The 27,626-nt window shown below is 43.9% G+C and overlaps 1 protein-coding gene across 2 annotated transcripts in view; it reads left to right on the forward strand.

Moving 5' to 3' along the window:
• Positions 1-27,626, forward strand: part of PINX1 (PIN2 (TERF1) interacting telomerase inhibitor 1) — a 132,236-nt gene that overhangs the window by 21,908 nt on the left and 82,702 nt on the right. For both annotated transcript variants that reach the window (XM_004707725.2, XM_045286761.1), the window contains exons 5-6: positions 2,440-2,532; positions 12,511-12,587. In XM_004707725.2, the coding sequence (XP_004707782.1) occupies positions 2,440-2,532; positions 12,511-12,587 (170 nt within the window). The remainder of the gene's footprint in view (positions 1-2,439; positions 2,533-12,510; positions 12,588-27,626) is intronic.

Below are 27,626 nucleotides of genomic sequence, written 5' to 3' on the forward strand. Positions count from 1 at the left end.
GGGGCTGGGACCAGCCCCCTAGACCTCTCCACTGATTCCCTACTCCGCGCCGGCATGTTGTCTTCACACCTTGGAGCACTGGGTTGAAGTTTGGTACCTCTTTTCCTGTGGAGATATAAACAATACCCTCCCCTTGGGTGGGTTAGCGCCCTGTGTATTTTTATACTTAAATTTTTCTTTTTTAATGATCACTTAGCATAAAAATTGATAAATCGTTAGATGAAAGGGTAAACTTTTATTTTCATTTGCTTAGGGATAATGTGCAGTGGGGTGCTTTTTGAGGCTTTGATTCAAGGGTTCTTCCCTGACACCAGTCATTCAGCTTGTCCTTCATGAACGGCAAGAGGAGAGTGGTGTCTGTCTTTTGTGCACTGGAGCAGGAGAACCAGATTGGCCGCTCCAGTCAGACTCAGATTAGTACTGGGAATGAGTGTATATGGGAAAGTTAGAATTTGGCTCCCTTAAGGATTGACCATGTACTCTGAAGCCAGGGAAGCTGTTCAGGTGATTCAGCTATAACCTCAAGTTCAAGAAGAAATCTGCTGGGGACGCAGTATTATTGTTGTTGCTGTTAGGTGCCATCAGATTGTTTCTAACTCATAGTGAACCTGCACACAGCAGAATGGAACCATGCCCGGTCCTGGGCCACCACACTTGTTGGTGTGTTAAGAGCCCATTGTTGGAGCCACTGTGCCAGTCCATATCTTGAGGGTCTTCCTCTTCTGACTCTCTACTCTTCTAAGCATGATGCCCTTTTTGAGATGCCCTTGTCTCCCTTGAAAGCATGGCCAAAGTATGTGAGCAGTCTCTCCACTTTTGCCTCTAAGGAGCATTCTGGCTGCCCTTCTTCCAAGACAGGTTTGTGTGTTCTTTTGGCAGTCCTCAGCACTATCAGTATCCTTCACCAACAACGTAATTCAAACGCATCATTTCTTCTTCAGTCTTTCGTGTTCATTGTCCAGAGTTTACATGTATATGAAGCTATTGAAAGTACTTGGCTTAGTTCAGGGGCATCTTAGTCCACAAAGTGCCCTTTTCAACATTTTGAAGGCGTCTTGTAAGCAGGTTTGCCCAATGCACTATGTTACTTGATTCTTTGGCTGCTGCTGCCGCCACCAGGATCTAAGTAGAGTGAAGTCCTCGACGGCGTCAGCCTTTCTCCGTTCATCGTGATACTGTCTGTTGTCCCGTTGGGAGGGTCTTGGTCTTCTTTACATCGAGTTGTAATCGTCATTGAAGGCTGCGGCCCTTGGGCTTCACAGCGTGTACTTCAAGTCCTCCTTGCTTTCAGCAAGTGAGGCTGTGTCGTGTACAGCCCTCCCGCCAGTCCTGATGCCGAGTTCTTCTGTGTGTAGTCCAGCTTCTCAGATCGAGTAGGTCTGGGGAGAGGAAACAGCCCGGATTTACACCTAATTTTAAATCCCGCAGTATTTGCTTGTTCTGTTGTATGACTGCCTCTTGATCCGTGTATAGATTCTGCATGAGCATAGGGAGTGTTTTGGAAATCCCATTCTTCCCAGTATTATCCATAGTTTTCTTATGACCCACACAGTTGGATGCCTAAGCACAGTCAAGAAAACACAAGTAAACATCTTTTTGATGTTCTCTGCCTTTAGCCAGTCTCTCATTTCATAGCTCCTCCTGAATCTGGCTTGAATTTCTGATAGCTCCCTGTCAGTGTACTGCTGTAATGGTTGGTGAATGAGCATCAGGGAAATTTAATCACATGTGATGCGAGTGATATTGTTGAGTAATTTCTGCATTCTTTTGGGTCACCTTTTTTTGGAATGGGCACAAATATGAATCTCTTCCAATCCTGGAGCCTTGTTTTTTGTTAATGTCTTCAGTGCACTTATGATTGATCTTTCAATACCATCGCTTATTTTTCAGTGTCAACTCTTATTGATCATAAGCTACCCTTGACATGGCTTTAGACGCCTACCAGTTCTTTTTGCTAAGTGATTCTGTGTATCATCTGCTTATGCGCCCTGCGTTGCTCAATATTTTACCCATAGAATCTTTCACTATTGCAACTTGAAGCTTGAATGTTTTTCTTCATTTCTTTCATCTTGGATATGCTGAGTATGTTAACATATGCATCAGACTACTCATTCATTTTTCTTACAGAGTAGTATTCCATTGTAGAACATCTGGATTGCTTCTAGTAATTTTACTATTGCAAGTAAAGTAACTATCAACATCTGCATACAGGATTTTTATAAACACAGTTCCTATTTCTCTTCACAGATTCTGGAGGATCGCCTTATCTGATCCATACTGCAGTTTAAGAAAAATATTCCTAATCATTTGATTTAAGGTCAATAGTAAATAATGAGGTTCCTAGAATTTATATTTTAATAAGACCAATGCACTCTATGAGAATAATTGAGACTTTGTTATGTGGAATTTAATTTGAAATTCTTTTTCATCTTATTTTAGACTCTTCAGACAGCAAAGAGAAGAAATCTTTCAGCCTTGAAGAAAAATCCAAAATTTCAAAAAACCGTGTTCATTATAAGAAATTCACAAAAGGTAAGGTTTAACATTTTTTTATTTGTTGCTAACAGATGCATGTTCATTCTGAAATTCTGAACCCATTTTGCTGTTCATCATCAGACTTCTCATTTACATCCAAAAGCAGGGGTAGATGCAGAGCCTGACTGGACTGGCCTAATCCAAACCAAACTCCCTGCCATCGAGTTGATAACGGAGTCATAGCGACTCTATAGGACAGGGTAGAACTGACCCTGTGAGTTCCCGAGACACTAACTCTTTTTTTTTTTTTGACACTAACTCTTTATGGGAATAGAAAACCTGTCTTTCTCCTACTGAGGGGCTGGTAGTTTCGAACTACTGATCTTATGGTTAGCAGGCCACTTGTAACCACTACGCCACAAGGGTGTCTCTAGGCCAGTGTTTGTCAACCTTCCTAATGCCGCAATCCTTTAATACAGGTCTTCATGTTGTGGTGAGCCCCAACCATAAAATTATTTTCTTTGCTACTTCGTAACTAATTTTGTTACTGTTATAAATCTGGCGACCTCTGTGAAAGGGTTGTTTGACCTCCAAAGGGGTCATGACCCACAGGTTGAGAGCCTAGAGTCCGGGCTGACCTAAGGTGGTGCTAAATTACCAGCACTTGCTGTGCTTTCCTTGGGGTGTTACCACGCAGGTTCAGGTTCAGTGGAGTTGAGATAAGGCCCATGCACAGACACTGTATGATATGCACATCTTAGGGCAAAGCTGAAACGGGAAGTCAGTGTGCTATTTTGAGGACAACTGTGCTTTTATATAACTAGGTAAGAAAACAAAAAAATATATATATGTAGGGTGATATGTTGGTAAGTAACACCTCATCTGTGAATTAGAATTATACTCTACATTCAGTTTTCCAATATGAGCAATCTCTCTCCTGGGTTGACCCTTACATTATTTCACACAGTTTGCCCATTTTATGGAGAATTAATGTAGGTGATCCATGGTTATTGCCAAGACAGTCTTAGAGAATACATGTGAGAACTAAATTGTTAGTCCAGTCGTTATTACTACCCCTCCTGCCCCCCATTCCTATATACAAGCTGTCCCTGCCTTACGGACACTCTGTTCACATACACCTGTAGTTCTGTAGAACCCATTGTTTTAAAAATTCAAGATACACACAAATAATACAACTTTGAAATGCACATCAAAACACTATTATTGCTCTATGTTTATGTTGAAGACGTTATGTTTTATTAATTTGAAAGTATTTATGTTGCTGAAGAAGATCAAGGATTGTAGTCTTGAGTATGGAGTACAACTCTGTGTAAAGAAACCCCAAATCCTCCCGACTGGATCAATAGGGAACATGAGAAGCGGAGAAAAGACTGAAGGTGTCAAGGATTTCCTCTTGCTTGGATCCCCAATCAGTGCTCATGGAAGCAGCAGTCAGGAGATCAAAGGACACACTGCACTGGGTGAATCTCTTGCACAGGACCTCTTTAAAGTGTTGAAGAGCAAGGATGTTACTTTGAGGACTAAGGGGCACCTGCCCCAACTCATGGCATTTTGAATCACCTCCTATGCCTGTGAAAGTCAAAGAATCAGTGCGTTGGAATTGTGGTGCTGGCAAACAGTACAGCGGACTGCCAAAGAGACAAACACATCATCGGAAGAAGTACAACCAGAGTGCTCCTTAGAGGCGAGGGTGGTGAGACTGTCTCATGTGCTTTGGACATGTCGTCAGGAAAGGCCTTCGCATCGTTCGGTAGAGTAGCAGGGCAGCCACAAAGAGAAGGGCCCTCGGCAAGATGGATTGGCTGAGGGCCTGCAACCACGGGCTCAAACGTATGAACAACTGAGGACGGTGCAGGACCGGGCGCTGTTCTGTTCTGTGTTCCATAGCGTTGCTGTGGGTCAGAACCGATTTGGCAGTCCCTAAATATGATTTTATTGTATAGAAAGGTACAGTATATACTGTATACTAAGATAAACATTTTAATAACTAATATTACCTAGGAGGCGTGCCTAGCTGTTCTGATTTACATGCAAAAACCACTTTAAAGACAGATTTAGGAACCACACTTCGCTAATACGGTTTGGATAGCTATGTGTGGGTGCAATTATTCTCTTTGACCACAAGATGGTGACCTTGAACTGATAAGGAAGCTACAGCTGGCCCAAATCCACTCCGGCAATGTTTTCCAGTAGAAAAGCCTTATGAATGAAGTATGCGTTCCATCCACAAAAACCCATCTCTTTCATAATATGTTTAAAGTGTAAGGTTTTGATAAAGGTCATTTGATTCCTCATCAACACTTGCTGGTTCTTCTACTGGGGGTTGGATGTTTAGGCATACGTGTGGGCCCAGACCCTCCCAATAAAGCGAATATCTCAGTAAAGTAAATGACACACACTTTTGTTTGTTTGTTTGTTTCCTAGTACATATAAAACTATGTTTATCCTATGCCATAGACTATTAAATGTGCAGTAGCATCAGGACAAGTTGGAAATATTGTGAGCATTATTAAATATGACACAGAGACACAAAGTGAGCACATGTTGGAAAAATACCAAGAGACTTGCTGGGTGCAGGGCTGCCACAGATCTTTGATTTTACAAACACATTATCTTCAAAGTGCAGAAAGGGCATGTCTAACACATCTTGTCTACTTGGTTGAGGGTTCCTGGCTCCTGATGACATAGTAGTTACATGGTGGGCTGCTAACTGAAAGGTCAGCAGTTCAAAACCACCTGCTTGTCTTCAGGAGAAAGATGAGGCTTTCTACTCCCATAAGGAGTTACGGTCTCGGAAACCCACACAGGCACTTCTCCCCCGTCCGATAGGGTTGCTGTGAATCGGCATAGGCTCCATGGCAGTGCTTGGGGTTTGTTGTGGCTGTTTGCCAACTTGAGTGGTAGTGGGACTGGATCTCCCTTTGCTCTAAACTGCTGGTGCCGGTTCTCACATTTTGGGTCAGGACTCCTACAAGGTAGATGTGGGCTTGTTTCCGTGAGAGGCCCCAGCTATGCTGACGAGTTTCTGTACCACACACAGGCCCGGGGATTGGGTTTTCCCCTGTCCCCTTCCCCACCCGTATGTTTTATAAGGCTCTTTTTTGTCATTCTCTTAGATGAGAACTTCTTTTGTGTGTTAATGGCTTGTGTCCAGTATTTCTCTTCACCCTGCCTGCTGCAAAACAGAAATCACTTCTCACTGATGTCTCCGCCGGCTCCTTCATTTGGAGGCAAAGTGAATGGTCACTTCACACGACTCCCTCAGGGCTCTGTCCTGTGCCTCATTAGGCCCTGTTTAAAATAACCGAGAGGAGCGAGTTACGGAAACGAAGAATGGCCTGTGACTGTGGCAAGAGATGCTCCTGGTTTCCCGTTAGAATCTGACTCCCTGCATGTTTTCGTCTACGGCATTTGCCGAAGCTGGGGTCCGCCTCCTTAAGCCACTTTAAGGGGTGCTGCTCTCTGCTCTCTCTGCCGAGTTCAGCCCCTCCTTTGTTGAGACCCCGTCAGGCTGCTTGGTGTGCTGTGCCTTCATGTGCTCTCTGCTCAGATTAGGTTGGCTGATGGTCTTCCATGGGAAGAAAGGGCTCCAAATAGGTTGTCAAAAGTTGAAAATAAGTAGAAAACCTAAAAGAGACAACAATCCAGGTAGTACAGAAAATGTTTGTCTTCCATCTTTAAATCCTACAGTAAGCATTTGTTTTATTAAAAATTTCTTTCATTTAGGCTGAGCATGATAGGGGACAAGAGGAAAGGCAAAGGAAATAGAGGAAAGAGCTAGGAGGCAAAGGGCATTTATAGAGGTCTAAATAAAGGTATGTATATATGTGAATATATTTATATATGAGGATGGGGAAATAGGTTTATGTGCATATACGTATAAGTTTGGTATTAAGGTAGCAGGTGGACATTGGGCCTCCACTCAAGTACTCCCTCAATGCAAGAATACTTTGTTCTATTAAAGTGGCATTCCATGATGCTCACCTTCCCGACACAATTGCTGAAGATAAAGCGGGTGCATAAGCAAATGTGAAGAAAGCTGATGGTACCCGGCTATCAAAATATATAACATCTAGGGTTGTAAAGGTAAACAGGTAGCCATCTAGCTCAGAAGCAACAAAGTCCACATGGAAGAAGCACAGCAGCCTGTGTGATCATGAGGTGCTGAAGGGATCAGTTATCAGGCATCAAAGAACAAAAAATCATATCATTGTGAATGGGGGTGTGTGCAAAGTGGGGACCCAAAGCCCATCTGTAGGCAACTGAACATCCCCTTACGGAAGGGTCTCGGGAGATGAGCCAGTCAGGGTGCAGTGTAGCAACGACGAAACATACAACTTTCCTCTAGTTCCTAAATGCTCCCCCTCCCCCACTATCATGATCTCAATTCTACCTTACAAATCTGGCTAGACCAGAGGATGTACACTGGTACAGATAGGAACTGGAAACAAGAAATCCAGGACGGATGATCCCTTCAGGACCAGTGGTGAGAGTGGCGATACTGGGAGGGTGGAGGGAGGGTGGGGTAGAAAGGGAGAATGGACAGTGAGATATGACAAAATAATAATTTACAAATTATCAAGGGCTCATGAGGGAAGGAGTAGCTGGGAGGGAAGGGGGAAATGAGCGGATGCCAGGGGCTTACGTGGAGAGCAAATGTTTTGAGAATGATGAGGGTAACGAATGTACAAATGTGCTTTACACAATTGATGTATGTATGGATTGTGATAAGAGTTGTATGAGCCACCAATAAAATGATTAAAAAAAAGTTTTTTTCTTTCATTTAAAAAAAGGGATACTTTCTTTTAGAGCAGGTATTATTTTGGATTTAAGGATTTGAGGAAGAAACTCCGTTTTGTCTAGGATTGCTTTCGGCCACTAATGTGTTCTGTCACCCTTATTACTGTTGTGTGACTTCAGGACAGGCATTGATTAGTCACGTAACTTTTTCAGTTCCCTCTTCTGTAAAATGGAGACAAAAGTAAGTTCCTGCCTACTCTTACCTGGGTTCTGTTTTATGATTGTTCAGAAATTATCCTCATGAAACTTGGGTTTCGGTATTGTGGAAAACAAGGATTATAGCTCTGGAGTAGTCTCATGACATGTAAATGGAATGAACTCGCTTTGTTGATAAAAATTATTCAAATTGTAACTGCATGTATGGTTCAGGAAACTAAAACATAGGTGGCATTTCATACAGCTTGGTAATGAATGAAGATAAAAATATTTTCCTTTCAAGAGATTATAGTACCAAATATCATTGTATATCTAAATATTGACATCATTTCAGGTCTGATATATAACTTCTTTAGTACCCAGTGCTATTTTAATTTGAAATAATTCTTTGGATGGTTAAAAGTTTTCATCCATGTTCATTAAGAGCCTAACTCCAAAAAGGTGTCTTCTAAATAAAAAATGCTCGAAAAACAGCAGGGATGGAGACACTCCGTCTTACAGACTTTGATCAGACCCTGAAGGAGGCCCTCCTGCTGGGTACAATGGAAGGCCCAGGGAAAAGAAGGCGGCCCTCCAGGAGGTGGATTGACACGTGGCAACAACAGTGGACTGGAGCACGGGAACAATGGGGAGGGCGGTACAGCGCTGGGCAGGGTCCTGTTCTGTTGTGCATAAGGTCACTATGGGTCGGAGCTGACTCCATGGCACCTCACAACATCTGCAGGGGAGGACAATAGAAACCATCTACACAAATTATGTTTGGAAGATGTTCAGCTAAACAGTGGGAAATTGTCAAGACATTTGTGCGCCGCTCCCCCCCCCCTGCCCCCCGCAGTTGTATAATGGCTAGATGAAAGTTATAGCAACTGTCATTGTGCAGTTTCATAGGGGGAATTTACTCAGACTTCGTCTGTGACAGTTCATAATATTTGGCCAAGGCCTGTGGGACGCATGCTTGGCCTCGTTGGCTTGCTGATCGGGAAACAGGGACTTGTAGAGGCTGGTAGTATTGGTGCAGAGTGAGCTCCTTCCCACGGTCGGCTTCTGCTGGTGGCTGGTCAAGGGACAGCGTTTCCTCGTCCGATTCTGCTGGCGCCCTGCGTGCTGGCGCCTGGAGTCACACTTGGGACAGCCCCTGTGTGTCACAGTAGAACTTGGCTCCAGTGGGTTTTCCTGGCTGTGCCTTTTGGAAGCAGACCACTTCCTTTCTCCACTGCCTTTCCTCCAAGTATTTTCCAACCACCAACCTTTCAGATAGTAGTCCACGAACTCTTTGTGCCCCTGGAGACCCCTCCTGTGGTTTGACTCCAGAAAAGGGCCCTCACCGTCTTTCTTCTAAGGCAGACTCACTCAGTGTGGGTAACTGGGGGGCACAGTGATTAAAGTGCCTGGCTGCCCACCACAAGCTTGAAGGTATGGGCCTTCAAGCTGTTCCCCAGGAGAAAGATTTGCCTACGGATGCAGACAGTGTGTTCTCTGTCCTGTAGGTCTCAATGAGATGGGTGGCGGTGGGCTTAACATCTCACGCTTCAGCACCGTACTCTGATCTTCTGTTTTTTAACCTTGGCACTTTAATGAATTTGTCATGATGTCTTGCTTTAGACTTATTCTTCATTCCCTTTGGTTTCACTAAAATAAATGAATAAAAGCATGAGGCATGCAGGTGAATTTTCTCGGTAATTGAAGCTGCTTACATAGACAAAAATTGAAGCTTCCTAGTTAGACATTAAAAAAAGAAAGAAAGAAATAGACCTCAAAAACTTGATTTCTTTGCCCTTGCTCCTTTAATTGGAGTAGATAAGCTATAATTCTCTACAGATGCATGTGTGCAAGAGCCTTTGCTATAGTGTTCTAACGATAGTTTTCTCCTGAGCACTTGCGAGGTGACGTATAATTCTTTGCTCTTAAACTAAGTATCTCCAAATCACATAGCCGTAAGTCCTTGTTCTATTTCTTTTAGTTCCAGTGGCTTCCTGGTTGCCGTTCTCGGTGTGGTGTGCCTGGCTACAGAAATAACATTCCTTCCTTTCAATTTTCTACTCCGGTAGACTGGAAAGCCTGGTCACTGTGGTGATTTTTATAAAAACCAAGCCCATTGCCATTCAGTTGGTTCTGACTCATAGCAACTATGTAGGGCAGGGTAAAGCTGCCCCTTAGGTTTCCAAGGCTGTACGTCTTCGCCAAAGGAGACTGCCGCACCCCCCTCGTGGGGTAGCCAGTGGGTTAAATGCTGACCTTTTTGCTAGCCACTCAACGCTTACCCACTGTCGCCAGCGTGCCTTCATGATTTGGAAAACATCTAAAATGTTGATAAGGGATTCTCCTGGAAAATAGCTGCTCCTCTTTTCTTGGGCTTTCTTATAGCAACTTCCTGGTTCTCCAAAATGCTGTGCCCAGTTGAAAACTATAGACAGAGGGATCAAAGGTCGTGGATCGCATTTCTTACTCATAATTTTTTTACTGTCATTTGAGTTTATCAGTAAAATTTAAAACTTTATAAAAAGTATTATTCCAGTTTGACCACAACTCAAACCTAAAACTAATTATCCGTTAAATTCATTTTATTGTGTATATTTTACTCAGAAGTGGCCATAACGTTGTGATGTTGATGAAGTATTCAAAGAAGATCACTCACTGATCAGTATTTCAATACTGCTTCCATCTCCACAGCTTTCTCGCCTCTTACGCTCCTTTCTGCTGGCTGCTCTCTGACTTCATTTCTTCCCTCTGCCCTTGTTTCCAGACAGGTCCAGAGCAAGCCCCATAGCAGTGCTGGTTTCTACGTTTACTTACGTGAACTCTTGACTAAAGGATAGACATTTCTGATACGAGGGCGCAGAACCAAAACTGTAGAAACATTTGCATCTTTATTGATACCGCTTCCTGTCGCTATCAGCTTAGCAGTCTGTCCTTGGGTTTTTAGGTCGCCTTTTCATCTCAGTGTTTTTGTATTTTATCGTGTGGCTCTCCCCAAGTAGCCTGTCTTCCCACCTCCTCCAGCAGTTCTTTCCGTGTCACATTGTCAGCTACACCTTCGTGTGCATTTCTGTAAGCCTTGCTTTCAGGCCAGAAGATGGGCTGGGGTAGATGGCTGTTACACAATCTGAACTAAGTACCACTCCTTTATCTCACATCGCAGTGACTAATGAGTTGTGTTGGTGACACAGCTGAGGGTAGGCACCTTCATTTCCTGTGTGGGTCCATTTCTCCCCATTGGGACCCATTTTAGTCCCCATTGTTTTCTGAGTTCCTGTCCATGATAGGCTTCATTTTGTTCTTAAATGGGTTCCCTTTGGGGTCTTTTTTAAAATGGGTTCTCCTTAATGATAAGTTAGAAACAGTGAAGGACTGGTTTCTAGCTGAGGTGAGAGAGAGAGAGCGAGCGAGCGACTGACCTCTGGTCCCCCACGGGAGCACTTAGTCCTGACAGGAACAGGTCATGATAAGTGGACCTTTTCATCTGGCAGTGCTGCCAAGGGACCTAACTGGTTTGGACAAGTGATTTAGAATCAAATGGCAGGGTGTTTTGTTTTGTTTTTGAATTTCATGGAGTCATTGAGCAATATCATATTTGAATGCCCCAGTGAGAGGCAGTGAACTCAAACCTTCAGGGTCAAGATAGCACGTTGCCAAGTCCGTTTGCTACAGGAAACCCAAGATGACAAGTGAGCCAGTGGCAGGTGGAACTTGGGCTTCCAACTCAAATGAAAAATGCCTGCGTGCAAGCTCATGTCCCACTCCCCCAGAGCCTGCGCCTGTCCCTGCGGGAGTTACTGTTGATCGCAAGGACCCTGCATGCTGTGTGGACAAAGGGAAATCTATTTGGTTGGCTGCTCACAGGGAGTTATTGGTAGAAGTTGAAATTCCACAAAAGTCAATTTTAAGTTAGCTGGTTTGTGGGTTTGAAGTTAAGGTTAAAGAATTTAGGTGGGTTTGTTGTTGTTTATTAATGAAAAATCAGATCCTTTGGATAGTTTTATCAGAAGATGTTTGATTTTCTGTTCTTATTATATATTCTTTTATTTTGAGATGATAGAGGTGTAATGGTAAAGAAAATTTTAAGAAGAAAAATCTGAAATCCATTTATCCTTATATAGTACATTTTATTTGCACTTGTAACTTGCAATGCTCAATCTTTCAAGTAATAAACCTCCATGAGTTCTTTCTTGTTCATGTGCATATATGTGGGGCTGTGAGGCTAGACATCTAGCAGCATTTATTTTATTCTTCGTTTTGTCATCTAAGTGGCCCATATCTTTTGTAAATGAATACGATCTATTTTATAAATGAAAATCCCCCCAGTTACCGCAACGTCCCAAGGAAACTCACTGCCAAGGCGTAGATTTCAACTGGCAACCACACCATATAGCCAGCGTTTCTGAGGCTGTCCATCTTTACGGGAGCAGAAAGCTGCTGCTTTCTCCTGGGGAGTGACTGGCTGGTGGTTCTGAATCACTGACCTTGCAGTAGCAGCCCGAACCCACAGCACTACCAGGCTCCTTCACGGAGAACCCTGAGACCCAGACATCACACGTGGAATGCCTAGCGATCATGCAGCAGCCTAGAGTTTAACTTGCCTCCCAGTTCACGTGCTCTAGAAGGGTCTGCAATTAAGAGAGAGTGCAGAGTCCTCATTCTAAAACGATTATTTGACTTTTAGGTGACAAAAAAACCCACAATTTTACTTATTAATTAAGAGTGGTAAATAATTTATTCCATTGTAAGGAGCCCTGGCAGCAGATGTTTAAGTGCTTGGTGCTAACCCACAGGCCGGTGTTTCAAATTCTCCAAGGGAGAGAGACCTGTCAGTCTGCCCCCTAAAGGAGGCCACTAAGAAAACCCAGTTCTGCTCGGTCACATGGGGCCACCCTCGGGGAGTGGGAATCAGTTGACAGACGGCACGGCGCCCACCACTCAGTGGCCATTGCCACCATGCTTTTTTGGTTTGTTTGGGTTTTTTCCAAGAAACATTTTCCCTGCTGGGATTTCTTCCTTTAACTCTGTGGTTGTCCTTTGTCAAAGAACACTATTCCTGAAAGGCACTATGTTGTTTTCTAGGGAAGGATCTCTCATCCCGGAGCAAAACGGACCTTGATTGCATTTTTGGGAAAAGACAGACTCAGAAGGCTCCTGAGGTATGACGCCACACTGCAGTGATGTTTCCACACGGTTTCATCTTCAGCTGGGGGGAGGACTGTTCGTGCCGGTGATCAGAGTCTTTTTCAGATGCCCCCGCCCCCCATTCCAGTAGATCCTTCAAACCAAGGCCAGATGTCGTCCTCATCATAATAATAGTTGGTGCGTGGTATATTTTGAAAGGAATTCTAAAAGCGGATATTATCTGTTAGGTTTTGTTTCTTTTCTGGTTCCTGAGAACTGGATTCAACTCAGGGAAGAATACGTATTGTTAGAAAGCTCAAAGGGAAAATATGTATCCCACCACTCAGGAAAGGGAGGTTGCATGTAGCAATTTTGTTTATTTTGCTCAAACTACATTAATAATTTGGAATATGGATTGAAGAGGGAGACTCGGATGCATAATCCTAAACCCACTGCCTAGGGGGTGGTTCCAGCTCAGCAACCCTGCAGGACAGAATAGAAGCGCTCGGGTCAGAAATCTGGAATACGAGATACACTGTTTTCTTCACTTTATGCAACTCTTTGTTTCAAACCTGGAAGGTAAGAGTAGGGTGACTAAACTCCACCTTGCATGTGATCCATCTAAAACTCAGACCTCCACCCAAGCATAAAATTGGAGTGTATAATATGGCAAAAAAAATTTGTTCCACTTTCAAGTGTAAGAGGCCATCCCGGATGTAGAGTTGATAGCAAACGACTAGAAGTTTTGAAAAAGTTTTTGCAATGTAGATTTGTTGAGATAATTGAAATAGAGATTGAAAATTGGTGTGGTCTGAAAACTCTGCCATCTTTGGTTGGTAGAATGGTGAACCAACCAATCCAGTGCATCGTGATTCTCTTCCTTTATTGATTTGCCATGGTCCTTGGTGACGAGAACAAAAGGGCAGACCTGTCTCATTTATTGCTGGCCCTTCTCCAGGCAGACCGACGTCTTTTTCCAGGTAGTGCCTACCTGTCACTGAGTATGAAACATTTTTAAATGTTAGTAGAGATTTCGATTCGAGCTGTCCTTAGGTCTTTTCCCCTTTTTCTGTCCCCACAACCTAGCCGAGCGAGGCTGGAGCAAGGGCACAGGGAAGGAGCCACTGAAGGAAAACCAGTCGCGGCTGCTTGCGGGCGGGCGGGGGTGCCCAGTAAGCTCCACGGAGCAACCAAAAATAGTGCTTGTAGGGCTCCAGCTACACACACAGACTGATTCCACACACAGTGTGTTCATGCACGCCTCTCCGTGAGCGGATCCCTGCAGACAGGCTCTCTCAGTGATACACTTGTCTCAGTCTCCTTAGGGTGCCTTCCCCCCAAAACTCCAATCCAACAGTGGTTGCCGAAAGCTTCTGCCGGGCCAGTTCCATCCAAGGTTAAGAGGTCACGTTAGAAGGTCCTGGCACCTGTTCCTTTAGGAGCTTCTACAGAAATAGTCTTGATGGATCCCCTTGAAGGACACCACATGGTCCTGGGGACTTTATTCTGAGGAAGTCTGAAGAAAAGGGGGAATGACATTGCTGAAAACAAGACCCGGAAAGTTGCCGCGAGTCATTCTTTTTCATCAGGACGACGCGCCTGCCGACTCCTCCGGGGCAGTGAGGGCTGCGAGACCCTTCCTGTCCTGGGACGCCTTTCCCTGTCCACCACACAGCCCCGCCTTTGCCCTGCCAGGCATCCTTTTGTTCTCCAAAGTCATAGAACGTTGAAATGGAACACAGTTTGAGTCCCTTGAAGATACCAAAACCGCCCTTTTGGTGTGGTGTGAATCGAAGAGTGGAGGATTCTTTGGGGAACGATTAAGAGAGAGAGAACCCCTTCCTTCAGAAGGGTGTAGCCCTAGATTTATAGCTTCATATTTTGATGTAGTAAAGTTTCTGTGCTGTTCTAGCAGTACTTTTCGCCTTGCCCTCGAGTGCCGAGTCATGCGAAAGGCAAGGGATCGTGAGGCAGGAAGTGTTCTGACGGGGACGCGCTAAGTGCTCTGCTTCCTCGCAAGTGTTGGAAGGCCCCGACCATCGGGGAACCCAGCTTCTCATGCATCTCCCACTCCGTGCTGAGCCTGCCCCTGGATTAAGCCGTTCTCCCTGGTTCATGACGTTGGCCATGTTAGCAGGGAGGTCCAGTCCCTGGAAAAGGATGTCCTGCGTGGTCAAGTAGAGGGCCAGCCCCAAAGAGGAAGCTGCTCGGTCTGCAACCTAACAACTGTGCGGTGTCGCGGGACCGGCACGTTTTGCTCTCTTGCACATATGCACAGGGCGGCTCTGAGGTGGAAGCAACTTGATGCACCAACAGCCACTGCCCTGGCACCTGGCTGGTCTAGGTAGTCTCTCCGACTCCTCTCTGACTGTCCTCAGTGAGGTCAGCATCCTCGAGAAGAACCCAACCTCTCAACGTCCTTGCCCTCTATACTCGGTGTCCTCTAACACCCTGCTACCACGGCCACACCTCGCCCCTTGGCACCGCAGCCCACTAGAGCTGCCCATGAGTTTCACTTCTCTCCAAGGCTTGGCATTCCCTGCTGCCAACCTTTCCAGCCTTACCCTCATCTTCGCCAGTGCCCTCTTTGAAATCGCACAGTGGAACAGATCAGGGAAGGAAATATTTATGGGCTTTGGTAGGGCTTTAAAAGAAGTTATGTGGTTAGTGCAGGAAACCTTTGAGTTAAAAAGGAGATTAGAGGTTTGTAATCCTCTGGCAGACATCCATCTGAGGACTTAAGAGCATTAGGAGCCATGAGGTTTGTCATCACTGTGTCCCCTGCTGGTGGCGTGGTCATTCATAATCATGTTAAAGTGAGCAGTTCCTTTGGGTTGGAGGGGCTTCAGAAACAATTTCCTAGAGCTATAGCACAGGGAAAATCTATTTTGGTGTAATTGGTAGAGAAGATCAACCTTGATATAATACTGTGTTTCATGCAAGATTTATATCAGCCACGTCTCCTCCTCTCTTTCTAGTTTGACGTTTTCTCCTGAGGGTACATTTAAAATCTTAACTCTTGGTGAGGCTGCTTCATATTAGTATGCTGCCCTCCGTCTATAGCAGCTGCATCCTTGGCCCCTGTGGATCTTTTTAAAACCCATTAAAGACAGATCTTGGGATAAAGGCCAGGTGTCAGTTAGTGTTTAAACAAAGAAGACATTTCTGAAAAGCCGACCCTGACGATTCAGGTGATTTTCATGGTGGTAAGGAGTATGTTTGAGAACCCTTGGTAAACGCCCTGATGCATGACGTGTTGGTAGAGCCTCCCACGGTGGTGCCGAGAATAACGCCTGGCAAATCACTGCTCAAATTGTACTGTGCGGGCAGATCATCTGGGCATTACAGTGCAGATTCTGGGTCAGTGAGGTGTGGGTGGGGTATGAGGTTTTAACAAGCTCTCTGATGCTGTTCTAGGTCCATGCACTGTACTTTATCAGGGGCGTATGGAGTGTGTGTGCGCGCGCACGTGCACATACGCCAGGGGCCTTCAAAAAGTTTGTGGGAAAATTCTGTTCTTTTCATTCCATTTTTTTCCATAAGCATAAGCCCCTTCATGTGTGTGTAACATATATATATATATATATATTTGAATGTGTGTGTGTGTGTGTATATATATATACATTCAAATCACATTTTAAGACAGCAAATTAAAAATCTTCCTTTAAGTGGAGTCACTTCTAAGGCTATCTCTTATGTACATGTGGGTTTTCATATAGTAAGTTAGATTTTCCCCGAGGTACACTGGTACCTCCTTGAATAAGTTGTTGCTGAGAGCCCTTACTGTGTTAGTTACAACAGCCCTGATAGCCAAGAGCAAGAGGCCTCTGATCAGACTTGTTTGAAAGTACGACCTCTTTGGGCGGCTCTTCTCAGTTGGAAGGAATATTGATTTATTTTGACTGCCTGACCCTCATAGCAACATTGGCCTGGATTTATATTTCACATGGTCAGAGCAGAGGCTCTGCTGCAGGTCCGACACCTTCAAATCTCAGAAACCCTGGTGCTTTTGAATGTTAGTGCAAGGCTGCCTCTCCGGGCAAGGGGCTGGTCTTTTGCTGGTCTTCTGCAAATCGATTAGAAGGATCTTGGGCATTGACCACTGTTTGGGTTTGTGCAACACCAGAACTCTCACTTGAAAGCTGGCCTATTAACTTCCACCACTCCTGGCTATTGTGAAAGTACTTAACTTACTGAATATCTCTGTGTGCCAGCCTCTGCGCCGGGCGCTTCAGAAGTTGGCATGCTCACCTCCTGTGTAGTTCAGTGGAACTCAAGGCTCTGACACAGTTGAGAGAGATTTGTTCCAAAGCTCCAAAGAGGGAAAGTGGGAGTCCAGCCCTCCCAGCTGAAGTCAGTGTTCTTCCAGTAAGCCCTCCCACTGCCGATGGTAATGAGCTCTTACAGGGTTTTTGTTTTACATCTGTGTCGAAGTGATGTGCTTAGGCTCAGCGGTGTTCTTGGAGGTTTTGTTAGAAGTCATCAGTGGTTAACACTGTATCTTAGGTTTGTGGGAAGATTATTGACTGTTAATCTCATTTTGCTGGAAATAGTGGTTTACATTTTCAAATGTCCTCCTTGCCTTTTGTCAGAGTTGACTAATTTGGGTTTCGAAGCCCATGAGTCCAGTCCTGCACTGACTTTGGGAACGATTCTCCATTCCTAGGGGAGCTGTGGGCGGTAGTGGGCGCTAGTCTGAGTGTTGGAGCACAGATGCTGTCACTTGTGCGATGCGTTAGATGATCTGAATATGTTTATATTAACAAAATAAATCAGCAGTTCTTGATGAATAGTCTTAATACCTTTTGTTTTTCACTAAACAATAGAAAAAGAAAGATGTACAGGATGTTGCAAAGACAAGGTCTGTGTATCTGTCACCAGCTTCTCCCAATGGTTATATCTCATATAACTGTAATATCAGATCAAAATCAAGACATTGACGTTGGTACCATCTGTGTGTCTAATTTTATGTCACTTTGCCACAGTCTGTGGGGTCTGTAAAAGCCATTTTCTCAATTAGGGTTCTGAGCTGTTAGACAACCAGAGATCTGCTCTGCGCTGGCCTACCACCATCGCCATTCCTAACCCTTGGTGACCCCAGCCAACCCAAAATTGTCCAATTTGACATAGAATATAGTGTCCATAGATCTTTCATCTCACAGTTTGGGGCTGCAGCTACGACTTTTGGCAGTCGTCAATACCGAGGTTTTAAGGGCTAACCTACCTCCTGTGTTTACCTATGCTAGATTTTATTTCTTCTATCTTAATGATCTGCAGAGAACTCCGTGGAGAAAGCAGGTCATTCGATTCTGTACAGTCCAAATCCATCAGTTAAGTCCTGTACTTTAAAGTGGTTCCAGGAATGTATCTAGCTATAAAGTAATATTTTACTATAAAGTGGTATCATTCTTGTGTGACTAGCTTGTCATCTGCAACAAAGGAGAACTCATGATATCATGTTCATGATAGTGACGCTGGTGAACACCTTTTAATTACACGGAAAATTTGTGGGTTCGCATGCATATATGCATGGACATATGCTTAAAGCTCAGAGCTTCTATAGATTTTCAAAGGGGTTCTTGATCTAAACAGAGCTTACATTAAAAAAAAAAACTTCTTTCCCACTCAAAGCAAACCAAAATGTACAGAAACAAAATGTAAGCCTTGTACAAGGTACTTCGAAAGGCTCGTGGGAAAAGCCCGTTATCTTTCTGTTCCATTTTTCTGCAGATTATTTGAAGCCCTGTCCTATCGTGTGGTAGAGCTAACCTTGCCAGTCAGAACCAGAACGTAATCTAGAGAAAGGGAAGAACAGTAGCAGCAATTCAAGCTAGCCTCCAATGGTAGGGCCTGTTGATGAGATTTAAGTCACTCCTTGTTCTGTCTTCTACCTGATCTTTACATATCTAACGATAAAAAGTAATTGTGCAGCTATCCAATTGTACTGTAGATTACAGCACCACTTTTCAGGTGATAGGAATAGCAAGAAATTATCCACAAGGAAATTCCCCAAAGAAAGAAGTGAGGATTTGTTTTTGCAGGCATGGAGAAGAGAAAGAATTTCAGTGATAACTAGGAAATTGTTGGGGCTTTTTGTTTTGGGTTTTTTGTTGTTGTTTTTTTTGCTTTTGCTTTCTCTCACAGAGTACACTGTGCCTGTTCTGAAAACATAAGGAGCAAGGACTTGTGTTGCCCTCTTCTCCGTGTCCCCAGCATGTGACTGATCCAGTGCTTGGTACATGGTAGGGATTCCATAAATTGAAATCTCCTGTTTCAAGAGGTTGTTCATTGTAAACATCTTGGTTTATATATCTTCAGGGCTGGTATTTGAATCATCTTTTCCTTGAGAACTATTTTGATCAAGAAGTAGCCGTCTCTTCAACAGGAGTAGGAAATATACATCCATCCATTCTCCAGGTCAGATACAATCTAATCAACCCAATTTGCCATACATTGGGTTTGGGACATTGCGCTTTACTCTAGATCTGACCGTGTTTCAGTGCTGGCAAAGTTCAAGCATCCGTATCTCTTCAGGGCCTGTCCTCCGACGTTACCAGCACGTGATGTTTCCTCAGCCCACAGCAACCATGCACTATCTCTCCTTAGCTGCACCTGGCTGTCCAGAAGCACTTGCTGAAACAGCGAACAACCCCTGCGACGGCCATCGGTTCAGAAAAACGTTTTTTTCCTTTTTAAAGATCATTTTATTGGGGGCGCTTACAGTTCTCACAACAACCCATATACGTCAACTGTATCAAGCATATTTGTACAGAGGTTGCCATCACTATTTTCTAAACATTTACTTTCTGTTTGAGCCCTTGGTATCTGAAGCCGCTCTGTTTGGGGAGGGCAGGCTGTACATTTCGAATGTCTTAAGTTCTTCCTGCACTCACCGTTTTTGTACTGCGTTATTAATTGGGAGGCAGTAACTTTGGATGGGAATGCACCTAAATTGGAGCTGTATGCACTTTCTACAAAGAAATCAAATATATTGAATTCAACTTACTAGGGTCTCTTGAGATTTGCGCAGGTACTTCTGCTGATCAGTGCCTGCCAGGAGTTGTGCACGTGAGTACATGTGTGTGCATGCCTGTGAGACTTTGCCCATTGGGTTCACAAGTACGAGACACTGAAAAACATTCCACCAGTTCCTATCAAGTTGAATTTCCTGATGCTCTTTTTTTTTTTCTCTTGCTCTCTCTCATTTTCCCTCCCCCACACTCGTTTCCTTCCTTTATCTGACTTGTTTCCTGATCCAGCCTTATCACCAGAGAAAATGCTCCTAAACCAAACGCAGGCTGAGAATGCGTGACCAGCAGTCCCTCGTTGTTTCTCCAAACACCATGCTCTGGCATCTCTCCTGGGGAAGTCAGGCCAGGGTCGTCTCCTCTTTAACTTGATTATCACAGAAATCATACTCTTCCAGGATACCTAATTAGTGGTCATTTTCCTGGAAGTCTCCCACTAATCGAGGGGTCTTTGCAGTTTGTGCCATTTTCCGTCATTTATCTTGAATCCTTTTTCTTTCCCATTTCTCACTGAAAGTCCAATCTGAAAACTAACTTTCAAGCAGACTCTCCCCTTTGCTATTCCTTTGGTACTGTGGCCATTCTTTCTTCAGTTCTATCACGTATCCCCTAACTCATCCCCATCTCTCTCCAGGTGCTGCGGCGTCAATTCCAACTCCTGGCGGCCCCACATGGGTCCCACTAGAACTGTGCTCCAGAAGGTTTCTCAGCTCAACTCAGTGCCATTGAGTTCAGTCGTACTCATAGCGACCCTTAGGACAGGCGGGTACTGCCCCTGTGGGTTTCTGAGACTGTACCTCTGCGGGCATAGAAAGCCTCCACTTTCTCCCGTGGCGCGGCGGGTGGTTGTGAACTGCTGACCTCGGGTACCAGCCCAACTTGTAACCACTACTCCACCAAGGCTCCTCAAAGGATTCTAGTGACTGCTTTTTTTATAAAGTAGCTCGCCAGGTCTTTCTCTCGAGGTGCCTCAGAGTGGGCTTGAACTGCCAACCTTCAGTTAGCCACTGAGCATGCTAACCATGTGGCCCACCCAGAGACTCAAGTGCTACATAAGAAAGACCACTTAGAAAAAAAACATCCTTCATACTTCGCCTGTGTTCTTGAGATGTCTTTGAATTAAAGGCTATTTCCCCAGACTCGCTGGGAGTTGCAATCAGCTTGATGGCAGTTCTTAATTGTCATGAACACATCATGTCATTTACATATTTGTGAGTAGGTTGAGGTTTTTAAACAGTTTTCAGAGTTTGGCTCAAAAACTTAAATCGCTCACATTCCCCCATCACTGTTCCCACCTCTCCTCATTCCCACCCTGGCCGTCAGCGCTGGAAAGGCGGGAGACTTTCCTGGTGTAGGCTTGCTGCAGTACTCTTCGACAGAAGCACGTTTTACCTAGCGATAAGTATGCACTTTGCTGTGAGTTGCAATTGAAGTAGCAGCACAAGACCAAGGTGGTTGGGATCTAAAATGTATGAATTGTGCCATCAGTAATCTTGTCCTGCTCTATTTTCCCCGCTAGTGGTTGTCACCTCCTGACATACTGACTGTTGTATTTTTATGTGAATAACACCACGTTACCAGTTTTCCCCAATACATCCTCCCCCAGAAGATGTTTTGTAAACACGCTGTACTAATTGTTTTCCACATGTTGCTGTTAAAAAAACACAAACCTAGGGTGGCATGCTTATGAAAATACCTTGTGGGGGAGGGTGTGGTTGGCAGAGAGTGTATAGGAGTAGGATCCGTGGTAACTATGGGTAATTTGCTGGTGTCTTGTGTGTCTCCCCTGAGAGATCAGAATCTTCTTGGAGCTTTGAAGGTAGCACAGAGAAGAAGCTTTGTAGTTGTCGCAGAGAGAGTTTGTCTCACTGACACAGTCAGCCAGTGTGTAATCACTGGTTTATGTGGAGGCAAGATGGCCGGGTAGTTTTGTGTGTTTGAGTGTGGGAGGGCATCAAAGACAAGCTACGTGGAACCATCTGGTTGAGTGCACCAGGCATTCATTATACTGCACATTTTGTCTGCCATTACAGTAGGAAATTGAATTCCTCTGATACTTGGACTTTGACTTTGTGTTTTCGTGCTTGTCAAAGACAAAGCCATTGGAGCAGATAGAAGCTTAGAGAACTTGTAGAACAGTGGACAGCTCTCTGAATGGCATCATCCTGGTGGGATAAGTGCTTGAGACTGGGTTATTCACTAGCCACCTCTAATCCAGAGAGCAGGTGAAATCGTTCCAAGTGAGTAAGAAGCATTGCAGAGCCAGATTTTCTATCGAGCCCAGCTTTTGATAAAAGGAAGAAGAGCTAGATATTGACTTTTTGTTACCTATTCTATCAGTGGTCTGTTAATCAACAGAGGATAAATTATTGCTTTCAGAAACAGGAAAGGATAACCCTTGGCTTGAAGGCATTTGTACCTTTCTTTTATTTGTATCTTCGCTTTATTGGTAGAGCATCTTTCCCCCAGCCATTTGCTCCTTGGGGGTTTTGTTAAGGACTGAAGGGAAACTGAAGGGAGCTCTTTTGATTTATCTTCTGCCCTTCCCTTTTGGTCACTCCACAGGGCTAAAATAGCCGAGTTGGCTTTAATATGTTGCCATTAGAGACCAAACATTAGCTGAAATAAACCATCATGCCTCACAATGAAAAATGCCCCCTGATTGGCTAATTAATCAGTCAAAGGGGAATGACATGGCTCTCGGCTTGAGGGACCCTGCTAGAGAGAAACAGGCTGTTGATAAATGGTTTTCCAACAAATTCATATATCAAGGAAACTTAGTCATTTTTTAACTACACTTTGTGTGACTGCAATTTTTTCCCCCCAACTTTTCCTTTTTTGCTGCCCTAGCTTTTTAGGCTGTGTTTTTTGTTGTTGTTGTTGTTGTTAGAAAAATACAGGATTTCAGAGCTATGAGAAAATATATGCCTTATACATTTTCTTGTCTGTTATGCTGATTGCTTTTGACTGTCTTAGTTTATCAATAGGTGAAGATCAGAGAGCTTTTTTCTGTCATTAATGAAATCCTCTTTCTTTAGTTTCCATCAAAGCTAGTCATCTACATTCTGGTCCACACTGCTTGTGATTGAGTCCCAGCTCTGTCAACTCTGAGCAGTGTGATGCTGGAAAAGTTTCTTACCCTTTCAGTACAACCATTTCCTCATCTTTAAAATAGGGAGAGTGATAAGCAACATCATGATTAAGCAAGAAGAGATTGAAGTTGTCAAGGATTTCATTTTGTTATATGTCCACAATCAACATCATGGAAGCGGAAGTCAGGAAATCAAATGATGTAGTGCATTGGCAAATCTGCAAAAGACCCCTTTAAAGTGATAAAAAAGCAAAGATGTTGCCTTGAGGACTAAAATGTGCCGACCCAAGCCATGATATTTTCCGTCGCCTCCCCTGCCTGACAAACACTGGACAGTGAATAAGGAGGGCGGAGGGAGGAGCGGTGCTCATGAATGACGGTGCCGGCAGCGAATCTGGAGTGTACCGTGGACTGCCAGAAGGACAGGCAGGTCTGTGTTGGAGGAAATGCCGCTGGGCTGCACCGTGAGACGAGGGTGGCGAGACGTCATCTCACGTACTTTGGACAGGACATCGGGAGGTAACATCATAGCTGGTAGAGGTCAAGGATAAAGGGAAGAGAAAGACTGTTAAGATGAGCGGCTGTAACCGCGGGCTCAAACCCAGTATAAAAATGGTGTGGCTACAGCGTCAGACTGGCTTTCTATGAAGTGGGGTTTAGACATACTTCTTCTCACCACTTTTTTTATCAATCCGACACCACCCTTCTCTCCCACAGCACTCACTGCTTCTCTGGGTTCAGTCATTTCTTATTTCTTGCAATGGCCAATACACACATAATACTCAGGATTGTGAGGTTTTTTTTAGAGGAGTGGCTGGTTACAATTAGGCGTCAGAAATGACACACAGTTCTTGGATCAGCCGGGGATAGGCTCTTCTCTGGTATGCCATCAGGTAGGCCTTTCTGCAGTCCTTGGGCCAATCCAATCTCTGCCCTGCTCAGGGAAGTATCATACAGTACTTAGCTCCTTCAATAAGTGCCTGGAGGCACCCCACTCTACCTTGGTCCAAAGGTGCCAGCTCTCTCACTTTGTAGATCAACAAACCTACTTCCATCAATTGCCCAGTGGCACCCCACTCTGCCAACAAGCCCCCAGCCGAAATGCACTCAGCGTCTCACTCTGTGGGCTAGGAAGGTGGATGTGCCATCTTTTGATGGTTTGGTTCTGCTGGCTCTGCTGCTGCTTTACATGTCCAATGTTTTACTTCTCTGTCTCCTGGGTCTAGCAGGTTCCCAGCACAGAGGCCTCAGTTCTAAAGAATGCTCTTTGCCCCCAACACTTGGTGGTAGTCAGGCCCCCCTTTCTTTCCTTTTAAGTGCCTCATTTTAAGCCAACGGGATGGCAAAATGGACAGATCCCTCGGTAGCATTCTGTACACCTCATAATGCTTAGTCCTACTCCCACAAGGGTATCATGTCCCTTATTTGCATTCTTGGCAAACTAATCCATGTGGTGATTCATAGCAGCCTATTTCATAACCCCACCCAATCATTTGGTAGGAGGTACAAAACCTTGGTGAGAAAAGACACGTAACAGAGATCCATTTCATTGCACGTAGCAATAGTTGTGATGGTGACGCAAGACTGGGCAGTGCCTCGTTCTTTGTACCTAGAGTCACCGAGTCACCCCTGCAACCATAGACAACTTATCATGAGAGATTGAAGTCTCAAGTCATATTATCTGGCCATCAAAGATAGGTTAGGACTGATCTTTTTACCACTCAAACTCCTCATGTATTCTGATTATAATACATTATAATTATAATACAAATAATATGTTGCTTGATTTTAAAAAATATTTTTATGACTGTGTAAATATTGTTCCTACTAAGCATTGGGCTACTAATTGGAAAGTTGGTGGTTGAAATCCACTAGCTGCTCCAGTGGAGAAAGATGAGGCTATCTGCTCCCCTAAAGCGTTCTGGTCTTGGAAACCCTAAGGTATAGTTCTCTTCTCTTATATATGCTCGCCATGAGTCAGAATCGACTCACTGACTGGATTGGGCGGGGGAGGAGGGTGTTCTTTGTTTCTCACAATTTTACATTGCTTCTTGATAGGCAAAAAGGTTTCTGTTTGTCTGTCTCTAATTTTATCCATTCCCTCTAATAAGTTCTTAATATACGATTCTATAACATCAAACACATCTGTCAGCTCAGTTTTACCCCTGAGACATTCTCTCCTGGGACTTTCTTCCTGCTCTGTTGTGGACTGGTTGCGGGTGTGATAGTTAGGTTTATTTGCCAACCTGGCCGATAAACATGTGGGGTTAATTGAAGGGCGGAGGGATAAATGGCTCCGTGAGCCTTGCCTTTCTAGTTCTCGGGTCTCTTGCTTTCTGATGGTCAGACCAGGGTGCAGCTGCCTTAGCCAGTTCCCTGCTTCAGCTGGCAAGGCTCACTTCCTGCAGGATATCCCTGAGGAGAAGCCGCATGGACCTACCCTGCTGCAGCCCTAGATGCTGGAGCAGCCATGTGAAGACCCCTGCCAGTGCTGAGATGCTTACACATTCACCGATTTGGCTTTCCTCCTGCAGTCCATGTCACAGTGTGTGTTTTGTGAGATTGAGGAGGACTTTGTGGATTGGTGTCAGACATATGGGTTAATGTTGGACTTAAGGGTTTAGGACAGCACTGGGTTGGGATGCTTTCTTACTGGACACCTACCTTTATATAAAACTCTCTTACATACATATGAGTTTCTATAGATTTGTTTCTCTAGTCTACCCAGACTAACACACTGGATTTGCTACTCTCCTGTCATCTGAACGTTCCCTTCACCTCACTCTTACTGTCTCCTCTGCCCTGAATATGCTACATGGGTTCCAGAATTTTTTCAAAACTTTTATATCTGAACATCTCCATTCTAATATCACCATCATGTTGTCTGGATATAGAATTGTGGTTCAACTTCATTTTCTTTTGTGATTTTGAAGGTATTTACTCCAGTGAACTTTGCTATACATTTTGGTTGTTCTTATTTCAACCCTTTATACTTGACCAGGTTTTGTTGTCTTTTTAGAAAGTTATAGAATCTTGTTATTCTGGATTTTACAAAATCTCAATGGAGTATGACATGGTTGCTTCCATCAAGTTGGTTCCAACCCACAGTGACCTTAGGCACGACAGAACAAAACACTGCCCACGCCCGTGCCATCCGTAAGCATTGTTCCTCTGCTTGAACTCGTTGTTGCAGCCATCGTGTTAGTCTATCTCCTTGAGAGCCCTCCTCTTGTTTGCTGCCCCTCCACTTTACAACACAGGATATCCTCTCCAGAGATGAGTCTCCACTGACCACATGTTCAAAGTGTATATAGACAAAGTCTCAGTGTCCTGGGCCCTAAAGAGCTCTCTAGCCTTACTTCTTCCGAGAAAGCCTTGTTTGACCTTTTGGGAGTCCAGGGTACTTTCAGTATTCCCTGCCAGCACCGTAATTCACATAGCAATAGTCATGACGACGCAAGACCTGTGAAGCCTAAGCGAGCAGAGCCTACCTGGTCTTCATTTGCTGATGGGGCCCAACTCCAGGTGAGAAGAAACAGCTGCAAAAATCAAATCATGGGAATTTAAAATAAATATATATTTAACTAACAACCTATATCCATTCATACCATGTATGAATCTAGGAAAATTGGAAGTCATCAGAAATGAAATAGAACAGCTAAAGATCAATATCCTGGCCATCAGTGAGCTGAAATCAACTATTGGCCATTTTGAAACTGATAATCATGGTTTGCTGTGCTGGGAATGACACAGGAAAGAGGAATGGGGTTGCATACCTTGTCAAAAAAGACATTTTGAGATCTGTTCTGAAGTACAGTGCTGTCTGTGATTGGATTTATATCTTTCCTCCTCCGAGGAAATCCAATCAATAGGACTATTATTAAAAATTATGCACCAACTACAAAGGCACATGACATGGTAGTGTTTTTATTCATTGTACCAGACGCCTGCTGGGCCCTTCATTGTGACAATTACTGCCCTTCCATCCGTTCTGGAAACATTCATTGATAATTTCTTCTCTTCTGCTTCCTCTGGGAGGCATATTAATTACATGTAGACATCTTGGATTATTTTGTTTTTCTTACCTTTGTTTCCTGTTTTTCTAAAATCTTTTTTCTACTTCTTGGGATATTGATTGTTATCTTCTGAACTTTCTATTAAAGTTTTGCTCTCACATTTTTAGTTACTATGAATTATGAGTTGGGATCAACTCAGTGCCAGTGATTTAGGTTTCTTTAATATTTATCATTATCTTATTATTTCCTTATAGTTACTTTTCTTTAACTAACAACCTATATATTTTTCATGGATACAACATGCTCCCTTGTCTGTGCATATATTAGAATATGAAATTTACAGGACTCCCCCCTTTCTTTCTCTTTTGAACCTATCCTGTCTTCTCCCTCCGTGTTTCTTTGTTGTTGGAAGATTTCCCCACATAATCTGCTGATCCTTTGTTTTCTGCTCACTCATAAGAGCCCATTAATGAAACGCTGATTAGAGGCTTGTTTGTATAGCAGTGCTCCTCAGCTTTGCTTTGCTCTAGAGCAGTGGTTCGCAACCTTCCTGATGCCGTGACCCTTTAATACAGTTCCTCATGTGGTGGTGACCCCCAACCATAAAATTATGTTCATTGCTATTTCATAACTATAATTTTGCTACTGTTATGAATCGTCATGTAAATATCTGATATGCAGGATGTATTTTCATTGTTACAAATTGAACATCATTAAGCATAATGATTGATCACAAAAACTATGTCATTATACATAGTTTATCGCGGTTAATCGGTTCTAGACCCTACCGTGATAAATGCAATTCCGCGAAGTAGGATTCCTTATTTGTAAATCAAATATTTTCATAGTTAGAGCATAGAGGACATGAAAAAACACCCTTTAGTCACCATTACACTCGTATTACCCAATTTATTAAACGAAAAAGGGAAAATACAGTAA

Source organism: Echinops telfairi, unplaced genomic scaffold, assembly GCF_000313985.2.
Source record: "Echinops telfairi isolate 266 unplaced genomic scaffold, ASM31398v2 ScPeMD7_9;HRSCAF=40, whole genome shotgun sequence".
Classification (NCBI taxonomy): domain Eukaryota; kingdom Metazoa; phylum Chordata; class Mammalia; order Afrosoricida; family Tenrecidae; genus Echinops; species Echinops telfairi.